The sequence below is a fragment of the Lepisma saccharinum genome, chromosome 14, assembly GCF_977018435.1.
Source record: "Lepisma saccharinum chromosome 14, izLepSacc3.1, whole genome shotgun sequence".
In the NCBI taxonomy this organism is placed as follows: Eukaryota; Metazoa; Arthropoda; class Insecta; order Zygentoma; family Lepismatidae; genus Lepisma; species Lepisma saccharinum.
In genome coordinates this window covers 34,351,505-34,363,945 of record NC_139242.1, presented here as the reverse complement: position 1 = coordinate 34,363,945, position 12,441 = coordinate 34,351,505, and the positions used below count along the sequence as shown (strand labels likewise).

General features: G+C 38.5%; 1 protein-coding gene across 1 annotated transcript; it reads left to right on the top strand.

The window, feature by feature from the left end:
- The first annotated feature begins 6,298 nt into the window (after positions 1-6,298).
- Positions 6,299-11,874, top strand: LOC145998472 (corticotropin-releasing factor receptor 1-like). Its single transcript, XM_083134884.1, has 2 exons — positions 6,299-6,380; positions 11,629-11,874. Exons 1-2 carry the CDS (start codon positions 6,330-6,332, stop codon positions 11,830-11,832), a joined length of 255 nt encoding a protein of 84 aa, XP_082991010.1. The 5' UTR covers positions 6,299-6,329; the 3' UTR covers positions 11,833-11,874.
- Positions 11,875-12,441: the final 567 nt, after the last annotated feature.

Sequence of the window (12,441 nt, the reverse complement as noted above, 5' to 3'; positions counted from 1 at the left end):
ATATTCCCAGTAAAGCCAAAAATATGCACAACAGTACTCTCGAATTTCTCCCATACCCGATAGAGTAGAGTAGGGGCTGTAATGTACCGAATGTTATTTTTACTTTTGACTGATTTTTGTGAAAAGCTAAAAAGGAAAAGAAATGAGAACGAAACTTCTTTACTTCCCGTGCAACAATGAAAGAGAACATTTTTCCTCAATAATGTTTGCATGGCTATCAATTGTCGGCGGGATAAAAAAAAAGTGGGGTATTATTGTTTTGTACTAAGAAAAGACGGCACCTTCCTTCCTACCTTTCCATATCCTGCCATCGACAATATGAACTATCCGTTGTGCTAAAGCTATGAAGAAAAAAATATGAAATAACCGATTATGTGCGAGAGAATTACGAAATTATACAGAAATATGTCTTATTACAACAAAATTGAAGAAATATGTTGTAAAAACTCGAAATTGGTGAAATATGTCAAAATATGCTTTGTCAAGTTTGTATATTTCGGCTGATTTTCATCAGATATGTAAAGATCTCACCCCAATAATAGATCCGAAGCCTAATGAAAAATATGTTATAACAATAAGTCCCGGGCCCTAGCTTATAACTGTTTTAAATGTTTCACGGACTTACGAATAATCCTGTAATTTTTTTCATCCGGCATTGTTGTTGCAGAGTTACGAACTGAATATTGATTAATTTAGTATATTTACTTTGCTTCTCTGCCACTTTTGGCTAGTCGTGAAGATGAGGATGAGTGATGAAAAGATGAAACTGATGAAGGGACACCCGCAAGGAACATCCATGCCTGGACCGAGATTTGAATCTGGCGTTGTAGCGCGTTTGTACCGCCACAGCGGCGGCTTGTGAACTGAAAGCTAAGTTGTGTAATATTGGCGTACAAAATATACCTCCCCCCCCCTCATGGCATAGTGGTAACATCGTCGCCTTGTGATCAAAGGTTCCCGGATCGATACCTGGTGCAGGCACATGGCATAGTGGTCCGGATCTCCCTTTAAACTGTAAGTCCAGTCCCGATAAGCCTATTCGTGCATAAAGTGTACTTAACATATCAAACATATACTTATGAAATAACTAAAATATCAACAATGTGTTTTCTTTTATACTGGGAAGCACAATATCTTCTTAATTGTAAGGTTAAGCGTATCAGACAGTGTAAATGGCCCCAACATGGTGGAAGATCTATCCAAATGCTGCGCGTGTCAACAATTATCTAGAACACTGCACAGGAACAACAAATTGTCATGCTGCGCACAATATACGTCAAGGTGAAGCATATGAACCGATTCTAAGGGTTTAACCGAGCACGAATAAACAAGCGCATTGCCTTCACACCTGCCATTTACATTAGCAAAATTGAATCCGCAACGCAGGTGTGAATCTGCAAGCAACGGAATATCGCTAATTTGCCTAACGTATTACCTCTTCAGTTGCTCTGCACGGTTTCCTCCCGCAATGCAGTCGCTTTTGGTTGAACATGCAGATAAGCTGTGACGAGACTGAATGTAGATCATGTCGTATTAAAGCTTCTGATGTACAGTCACCGGCAATAAAAATGGAACATTTATCCTGAAATAAAAGCTTTGCAAGGCGTTGTGTGTGTGTGTTGCCTAATTCTACGGCGATGGGTGGATTTTAATAGCAAATTTTCAATGGCAGGTTCTAACACCGCCGTAGAGTTAGGCAACACACACAACGCTTTGCAGGGAAGCGAGTATTTCAGGATCTTATCAGTTCCATTTTTATTGTCGGTGGCTGTACGTGGCGCCACAATCGAATGATGAAACTCCGTCCTGACTGGCTATAAGGAACGCCAATTATGAACGTGGTTGAGCTTTCAGCCATGCGATTGGAGGAATGCAGGTAAAAATGGCAAACGATAAAAAAATGGCAAGAGTAAAAATGACATTATGGCGTTATTGTGTGCTATTACAATATGTTTTATCACTATGTGACGTCACACAGTGTGGCACAATCGGCGTCAAATTTATTACTAAATAATGGGAAAAGGTTAGATAAAATCTGATTGAAAATTTGAAACATCAAGTGAATGTGTGTATTTTATCCGTAATATGTCTAGAGCTGTATTTTATAGTTTGGGAACTTAAGAAGTTCTTTGTCACACACGTTGAGAGTTCCTCAGCAGGGGTTTTCATTGTGAGCATGAACAGTCCAACATCATACAGTACTGACGTTGCACATTCATTGCCATAAAAAGCCTTCATTCTCTGATGAATGTAAATTGGGGGACACATTTTCTGCAGATAAAAATTCAGTCACCACATGCAGTTTCAGGTTTCATAGTATGGTTACATGCTGCCATTCTCCTCGCTCTAGTTCAGCAACCCCTGGTGATAGAAGTTTGAAACTTGGAATGGAGAAGGGAGAAAGTCTGAAGAGTACAATGCATGGTTGCTCAAAATCCAAAATGTCTTTACACGTGAAGAAAAAATAGGAGGCATTACTTTTCAGCCCGCCCTCGTATAATGAGTAGGATTGTTGAATTGTTTTGTTTAACTTGTAACAATATCTTCTTTGCAGCTGATCGGTGGTGATTGATTCATGTTGAATTGTTGGACTTTTATTCTCCGTTTTTGGGTTCCACTTGTTCCTACGTTTAAGAGAATGGAAATTATGGATGTACATTACATTATGAATTTTTCTGTACGATATGGTTGAGTGTAAGACAAGTCATGAGCCTTAATCTCCGCCATATAAAATAAAGAGGTAAATATATAAATGCCTGCAAGTGTCAAAGGTAGGGACCTAGAAACAAAAAACGGTGGTAAGAAGTCCAACAATTCAACTTGTAACAATATGTAAAACATGCATCCTACAATAAAATAAATGGCCTAAGTTCCTTTTGTTTTATTGGCGATTTCATCATGCTACGAATGCAATTTTAACATGGCACGATTTCGATTTCCTTCTGTTAACACACACTGCGGAGTTTTAGCGATTACTTAAGATTTTGTTCAATATATGCTTTCGTAGTTAGGTTAGGCAGGCCAGGTTTGGTTCTCTTAGCATTAAAATAAAGTCCCTAAGAGCCAGTTTTTCAATGTCCTGTTAATCTCTCTGTTAACTAACTGCCAGTTGGAGATAACAGCCAGTCTTAACCAGCACCGGGTTTTTCAATGTGAAAGTAACTGCCAGTTAACTAAACCATCGTTCGTTCTCCGAAACAGCGTGTTGGCAATTCTGAAACACAGAAATTACAGGAAATCGATCTGCGCGCCATCTGTTAGTATAGATTCAAACCGCGTTGACTGGCACACAGCCTGGCGTTTAAATATAGAACTACAAGCACGCCTTACTCGAAAGCACGTTATTCCATGTGCAACGATAGGAACAATGGCTGCGTATCCATTTTGTATGCATACGAAATAAATTAACGAAAGACAGCACTACAAATTTGGTTTTCTGCTAATAAAGGCCAATTCCACGTGGAGGAAATGATGTTATGAGGCGCAAGCGCAGATACTTTCTTGTAGAAGAAGCGTGAAGATCTCGAAAGTCGAGACATAATTAATACCTGTTTGTTGATATAAACACTATTATTATTTTTAACATGTAAATATTATACATTTGACTGCATGCTTTGTACCTCTCTATGCATGTTGTTGAGCGAAAAAACAACATGTTAATAGTAAGCAAGCTTTCTAAACTTCTAAAAATATGAAGGAACGAGTAAAAATAATTTTAAAATTTACAGTAATATTTATCCGAGAAGATCATTCAACAATAAAGCGTAAATTGAATGCAACACACGTAATAAATAATTGACAAGAAAGAAATACCCGTGACCAGGACTCGTATTATAAAACACAACACGCTCCGAAAGGTGGTGCCGCTAACCACTACACCACATTACTGTTTGGAGATTGTTGCGCCTGGTAGACCGGATATCCTGGTCACAAATTCTCTAACACAACCTTGCCAAGCGAATTCTAGCAACTACGCTGCTTAATTTCCATATTTGCATGGACGTTGGTCAGCTCTGCCAAACAAAATAAGTCTTTTTCTGTACGAATTTAAAAGTTTTATGAACCATATCTTGTTTAATCTGACAGTGAAGTTGCGAGTGTGGAACTTCGATAGCAGCACGAGGCATCCATGTTGCTTCGTAACTTTCAGTTAGGCTGGTAACTGCAAGAAGAAGTACCAGTAAAGATAATCGCCACCAGAGTTCCAGTTACGAGCTAACTGTACATTGAAAAACAGAAATTTTCACTAACTTCCAGTTACATGCTAACATGAACCTTAACTGAACATTGAAAAACCGGCCCTAAATGCATTCTACTAAGGTTCCGATTTACTTCTACATTAATTCTCACTAGTCTACGATACTTACAGTCGCTTGTCAACGGAAAATACATTGTCCATGGGAAGTGCGCATGCTCGCGTAAGGTTTTTAGTTGCGTTTTTCAAAATAAATAACTTTTTTTGGAAATCCAGTGCTCATTACGTTAAGGAAGATTCAAATTTCGTGTAAATGATTGCCTATATTCTACGATAACTAATCTTCCTGATGGGGGAATTTGAAAAAAAATCATAAAACAATCGGAACTGTTATGTACACATATGTTTGTGTAGGTGCTCAGTTGAAAACAGTAACACTCTCCTTTTAGGGCACTTGTGAAATACTCGTTACTTAAGCTAAGAAAACAGTTCTCTACTGCGCACGTCAATATTAAAATAAACGCACTTGCTTTTGCGTTGCCTGCAATATAGTAGAGTGATCGTGGAGCATCGTAATGTATGAAGCACGAAAGCAAACATCTCGGCAATATCAAAGCGTACAGCAATGGAGAGCGTGGAGTCGCGCCTACGGTCCCCCGAGCGAACAAAATTCCCCAACCTTACATTCGCATTCTTTCTGTGTCTGTTACTTCCGCCTCTTCAATAACCTGTACGTGACGAACAAATATCTATATGCGTAATGAAACTTTCAGAGAGAGAGAGAAAGAGATGCGTGGTGGGCGAGTTTCAGATATTCGGTTCCTGACGATGAGCACGACCTACTCTTTCTGGTTATCTTATAGCCAGTCTCCGTAGCGGAGTGGTTAGCACAGAACGCTATGACGCCAGAGGTACCGGGTTCGAATCCCTGCCTGGACTTGGGTGTTCTTTGTGAGTGTACCTTTATCAGTTTCATTATATCACCACTCATCTTCATCTTCGTTATAGCCAAAAGTGGCAGAAATGCGAAGTAAAAAAAATATCAATCAATCAAAACGCTCGTGTCCTGCTTTTACCTAGGGCCATGCCTTATAACCATTGCTCATCTTCATCGTTCCGATTAGCTAAAAGCGAAAGAAAAGCGACATTGATTAAGATAGCCAGATTGATACGAGAAACGTTGGTAATCAGCCAACAGACCTTCTAAATTATGTGTCTCTCTCTCTTTTCTTGGTCTTCCTGTTTGTCTTCTCTTTCCTTCTCTCTCTTTTCTCTGACTTTCCCCCCTTCTTTTTCATCTCCTCTCTCGCTTTACTGCTACTTCTCTTCTTTCTCTTCTTCTCGGTCTGTTCTTTCGTTTTCTACATCTCTTTCTCTCTTTGTGCTTTCGTACTACTTCTCTTCTCTCCTCTATCTTCTCTTATTATACAACCTCTCTCTCTTCGCTTTCGTTCTACTTCTCTTCCATTTTTTCTGTTTCTCGGTCTTTTATTTCCTTCTCTCTTCGCTTTCGTTCTATCTTTCTCGGTCTTTGCATTTCCATTTCTTCTTCTTTCGTTTTCCAACCACTTCTCTTCTATCTCTTTCTCCGTCTTTTCTTTCCTTTTCTATCTCTATTTCTCTTCTTTCGCATTCCTACTACTCGCTTTCTCTCTCTCGGTCATTCGTTTTCTATCTCTCTCTTTCTCAATCTTCCTATTTCTTTTCTTTCTCTTTTTCGCTTCCCCCCTCTCTCCCTCCCTGTATGTGTGTACTTGCGTTGTGCTAACAGCTTCTCCACGGGAGCTCGATGTGCAACTGCTGGTCTCTTTTAGCAAATTATACTGGCGAATTTTATTGCATGAAGAGAATTTATGAAGCAATTTCCTTTCTAGGTATTTTGAGAAGATCTGGCAACCCGTATACGCGGTAGTTTCACACGTTGTCTACACAATAGGTTATTCCTTTTAATGTTATTGGCTGCGAGACACTTTGCGGAGATTGCATGCCACGCATTGCACTGAGAGTATACACCAGCAGCTAATGTATGTCACTCTAATTCTATTACAGGAGAGCAATTAGAGCCACGTTCGTCCTGTTCCCGCTTCTAGGAATAACCAACCTCCTCTTCTTCCTTCGCCCCAGCGACCACAATATGATGGAGGCCGCCTACGTCATCATCAACTCCATACTGCAAACGTTACAGGTGAGTGCATTGCGTTTTGGCAAGTTCTCAACGTGCAGAACAAACGTGCACTTGTTTCAATAATATCGACTAAATGTTGAGATTGTATAATACCCGTGCGGTGACATGTTCCACGAAATGGTGCGGTTTCATCCAAAACTACCATGTTCAATTTTTCACCAATGGCCAGAAACCTATGCTGGTTGGCAACCTGAGCAGTATTACCAACCGTCAACTGTAAAAGTTTTCTACTAATACCGCATTAAAGTGCTTGATGATACTTTTCAGTATTCTTTTTATGTAGGCTATATAAAGTTAGTGTTGAGAATTTATTGAATACAGTATTGGACATATTATTGGACCGATTTGTTGAAAAAATTAGACACAGAAAAATTTGACAGATTTTATGTTTTGTGATACACATTGCATTGTTATAAACACTGCAAGTACTGTCAGTACTTCGTATGACCACCTTTGGCCTTCACCTTTCACCCTTCTCGAGCCCATTTTAATCACTGCTTCTCTACAGTTCCTTTATCACTCTTATTCCTAAATTTCAAACCACGTGGTTTATGAAACTACATGTTGCTCCGGAGATACAAATAAAGAACACCCTTACAGCAATTAGAATTAATATTATTTCCTTTGTTATAACAAGACCTCGGATATTTAGGTTCTAAAAAGTGGGTTTTTAGGTTCCTAAAATAGGCTCTAAAAATCCAAAAATAGGCTCTAAAAATCCTAAAATATGTTCTAAAAACCTTAAATTAGGTTCTAAAAAACTTAAATTAGGTTCCAAAAATCCTGAAATAGGTTGCAAAACGACAATTTGGTACAAAATTCCTGAAAAATACTGATTAGATACAATCGTTAAAAACAAAATTTCACAAGAACCGTAATAACCAAATATTAAGTTTCTAAACAAATTTTCATGTATTTATATCATTTTCAAAATTCTCTACAAATTATTATAATACTGCACTTGTTCTGTTAGAAAAAGTTACTTGTATGTATACGTATGTATAATTTGCTGCACAATATCAGGCTACACACTTGGAATTCCTTGAATTCCGGGAATTACACGTGAATTATTGACACCGGACATTATGCGTGAATTATTGGCTCTGGAAATTATTCATGAATTTTGGCAAGACATGGAAAATTGCAACTTTTATTAATCGAAATCCTATTAAATTTATACATGTTTATAAATGCCCTGAGGCAAGTATCTCTCAGTTTAGCTTTTATTTCATTCATTTTTTTGAGGACGAAAAAGAAAGCTACACAGAAAATAAAATAAAATTTTCTCAATCCGTTTACTATGTTAGTGTCTTTTACAGAACAATCTACCTGACAAACGGAAGATTATTACAAAATAATATATCTTGAAGTTGATTAGGTAAAATTTTTGTTACATTGGAATCATACAATCCCTTTATATTGTCAATATTTTTGTGTATGGAAGGGAGGGTGAGAGTCGGTAATACGTAAGGTTGGAATAGAGAAAACATCTGTTTGTGTCCTTGAATTTTTGGAAAGTTCAACTTGAAAACCAGGAATTATACTTGAATTTTATCATGGTCCTAGTGACCACCATGAATCTTTTTTGCGTTATCCATACTAAAACTCCACCTTTTGTCTTTGAGGATCATTTCATGTGCTGAAAATTATCTTTCAACAGAAACATAGTCAGTAGTGCTAATTTGAATGCTAAAATATTACTTCGCAAGGCATGAATGCCAAAAAGGACCAAGCTGACGCGAAAGTAAGCAAGGCCACACAGATCAGAAGTTTGCACTTGGGACTGTGCAGGCAGTAAATTGGGTGCCGAAACTTAGAATGGGGAGGAGGGGGAGGACAGTTTACTTTATCTTAGTAGGTAAGGCTTAGCATTAAGAGTCTATAGTACAGGGGTAAAAAGTAGGGGGGAACTGTCCCCTTTCACCGTCACTGTCTGCAGGTAAGAGTGACGTCAGATTGTTTTGTTTTGTTTAAAGTTTGATAAACATCATATACTTGGAGGGGGGGAAATCGACAGAAAACATGTTTCAAACACACCAGTCATTGAATTATTTCGCCACCAAACCTAGTAAATACCTCTGAGATATAAAAATCTGTAAAACCTAAAAAAAATATAAAATCCTAAAAAAGGTTTAATTTAGGCACATAAACTAAAATAGGTTCTAACAAGCAAAATAGGTTATTTTAGGCACTATAAAACTTAGTCAGTTCTTTCGTTTTTTTATGAAACGCTGATATCACTTATTTCTTATTTACCTGCAATGGAAAAAATAGGTTAGAAACCTAAAATCCGACGTCTAGCTATAACCAAACAAATGGCATAAATAACACGGTAAACAATGTACATATTGTTCCAAGCATTCTTGCGAATGTGCAGAGAATTGTGTTGCAATCTATTCTTGGGACACGAAGATAAGGATTGTGGGAAACAAGAGTATATCGAATCAGGCAAACAGTTTAATCCAATGAAAAGTTACTACAATCGTCAAATATAATTAGTTAGAACACTTTCAAAACAAGAAAATGTGATTGGTTGAGTTTTGTTTTAAGTCCACCTTATGCACAGTAAGGCTAATCGGGACTGGACCTACAGCTTAAAGTGGGATCCGAACCACTATGTGCCTCCAACAAGAAAATGTGCTTCTTTTTTACAATGAGCTCAATAATTTGGCCAATACTGTAGAACTTTGTAACTATAATGAAATATGAGTTATAAAATGCAACCAAAAATCTATCATGAGATTTTGACGCATCTTGGAAAGACACACAACAACCCCTTAAACTCGAAAATATAATTCTATTGTTTAGGAATTGCATAGCAGTAGACTATCTGTAAGCATAAGTGAAGAAGTGTCATACAGATTTATGTTAACCATAACAGACTGATATTTTCTCAAATGAAGCTGTCCTCTTATACCCTGTCCCAACTATCTCTGGAGCAAGGCCGCGCAGAGCGGCAGAGAAGTGGGGAAATCGAGTGGGCAGAAGGAAGCAGTAAACGCTGCTGAGAAGGCTGGTAACTGCAGTCGCTCCCTGTCCCTCCACGCAATCCCGTTCCTCTCACGTGTTCATTGGTGGAGCCATCTCGCGTCCCTACTTGCGCAGGGACTTGTTCTCGTTCCAGAGATAGTTGGGACATAGTGTAAAACCGAAGGAGCCAACGATGAAGAGGAATTTCGGTAAAGAATAAATCTTGTAAGGGAATCCCTAAAAGTTCAATCCCAAAAGTATACGTGCGTTCGTATTTGCAATAAAACTAATCATGTTAAATGTATAAATGCTGTCCTACACCATCTATCAGACGGGGTTTTGTGTGCTTTCACTAAAGATCCAATCGCTGCTGCTGCCACGAATCTGAATTTCCATGCTCACGGATTGCTACTATATTTTCAATCAGCAGTGAATAGGTCAATGCCTACTGTCTGAATCAGACGCAGCTAGATTTCCTGCAAGATTTACCAGTTGGACTAGTTGTGTGGTACTTGCTCATCAGTAGACCTCTGATTTTTTGTTCTAAAAAGTATGCTTTTAGGCACCTAAAAATCCTCAAATAGGTTCTTAAAACCCTAAAATACGTTCTAAAAATCCTAAAATAGGTCCCAAAAATCTCAAGTTTGGCTCGAATAATCCTGAAGTAGGTTAAAAAAAAACTTAAAATAGTTCAAAATTCCTGAAAATTGCTGATTAGGTATAGTCACCGGCAATGAAAATGGGACACCTACATCCTGAAATACACTATCTTGCATAACGTTATGTGTGTTGCCTAACCCTATGGCGATGGCAGAACTCAGCATTAGAAATTTGCTATTAAAATCCACTCTTCGCCGTATAGTTAGGCAACAATCTTCTTTCATGTTATCCACAGTAAAACTCCGCAATTTTGTCTGCGAGGATCATCGTAGATGTTGAAAATAATCTTTCAACATAAACATAGTCAGTGGTGCAAACTTCAATGTTGAAATGTTAGTTTGCAAGGCGTGAATGCCACATAGCACCGAAGTGAGCAAGACCACACGTATCAGAAGTTTTCACTTTGGACTGTACAGTATCAGTGGCACCAGACATTTTGCTTTGTTTAGAGCTTTGAAAAATCACCATGGATTTGGAAGAAGGGAAATCGACAAACACGTTCGTCATTGAATTTTTTCGTGACGAAACAAAGCAAATAGTCTATCTCTGTGTGACATAAAAGTACTGTAAAACCTTTAAAAATATATAAAACCCTAAAAAAAGGCTTGATTTAGGCGCATATACCTAAAATAGGTTCTAACAAGCAAAATATTTTTTTTAGGCCCAATAAAACTTCATCAGTCGTTTCGTTTTTTAACGAAACACTGACATAACTTTTTATTTCCTACATACCTGTAAAGGAAAAAAATAGGTTAAAAACGTAAAATCCGAGGTCTACTCATCAGCTAGTTTTCGCCTCATACGATACTCGTTGTTGTCCTTGGTAGACTTATGTTCTCACAATGATTTGCTCAGACGAGCGACTTGAGGAAGAACGTTGTAGAAAAACAGTCACTGCTGTTATTTACCTTACACAAGAAGCTGCCGTGCAGATACTTCGGTCTGAGAGCTTCCTTACAAGCGTCAGGGAGATTTCACACCGAAGCGACAAGAGACACGGACCCCATCAGTCTAAAGCAAAACATTCATGCGCGGAAAAAAAACCAGACCGAAGCTTGTCGTGTCGCTGCGGTTGGAAAGGGTGAATTGATTACTGAGGGTTTTCTTCCAAAGGACACGTGTCGCTTGTCGGTCGTCGCCTGTCGCGTGTTACATCGGTCTGGAAGCTGCCTAAGAGTCTCAAGTTAACATCAAGGGAACTTTCAAACCGAAGTGACACGATAAACTGCACGTGTTTCTTAACGCTTGCATGTCGGGGCCGTTTTCTCAATAGTCTGCATCGTGTTGCCTCGGTCTGTTGGTTGCTTTCCTAGACTGTATGGTGCCCATGTCGCTTGAGAGTGACTCTTCTCTCTGAAAGTTTCCTGACGTACAGTCACCGGCAATAAAAATGAGACACCTAGATCCTGAATCCTGCAATCCTTTGTGTGTGTTGCCTAACTCTCCGGCGTTAACAGATCTTCCTATTGAAAAGTTGCTATTGAAGTCGAGAGATAGGCAACACACACAATGCATTGCAGAGAAGCCAGTATTTCAGGATCTAGGTGTCTCATTTGTATTGCCGGTGACTGTACAAATATTTTGACCAATCTTGAAACTTTTTTCTTCATATTTTCAGGGTTTCTTCGTTGCTGTTCTGTACTGTTTCTTAAGTTCTGACGTCCAGGACGTCATACGGCGCGAGTACCACAAATTCAGCGCAAGAAGAAGCGCCAGGCTACACAGACAAAACACAATCGCGACGCCTATGACTATCAACTCGTACAACGAAACGCCTCTGCATCGGTTTGGATCTGTGAGGACAGTATCGACGTTTGTGTAGTGACGTGGAGGTTACTTCAAGTCCTTTTTTTTTTCAAAATTATACCGGCCATTTTAAAAAAGACTGTTTTGTATTTATTCACTGTTTCAATGTAAAATCTTAACCAAACCAGAGTAAAAGTACTTTTTAAATTAAGACAGCTTCAATGAGTCACTAGCGTATGCAGGGAGGGACCTGCTTGGGCTACAGCCTCTCACGAAATTTGGAGAAAATGAACATTTTCAAACGAAATTTGTCTTTGAACAACTTTTAAAACTAAGGTTTAAAATATTATGAATTATTTCTTTACGTATCAAACCCCTTAAAATGCAGCTATTTAATATCCACCTTTGCAACTCCAGCCTCCACCCTCCCTTCCGGAAAAAAATTTCCTGTGTACGCTAGTGCAAAGAGTATTAACAAGCTACAGGTATGCTACTATAAATGGTTGAAGTACTGGTACGTAAACATAATTAATTTTAACGATCCTACGAGTTAAAAAAATGAACAGTTTTCGACCGTTCAGATATGAAAATTAAGGCATGGAACGTTGTTCCTTTTATCGTTTATAACAGGAAAACGTACTGTGTAATAATACTAACCATGATATAATACCTAATGCAATTCTAA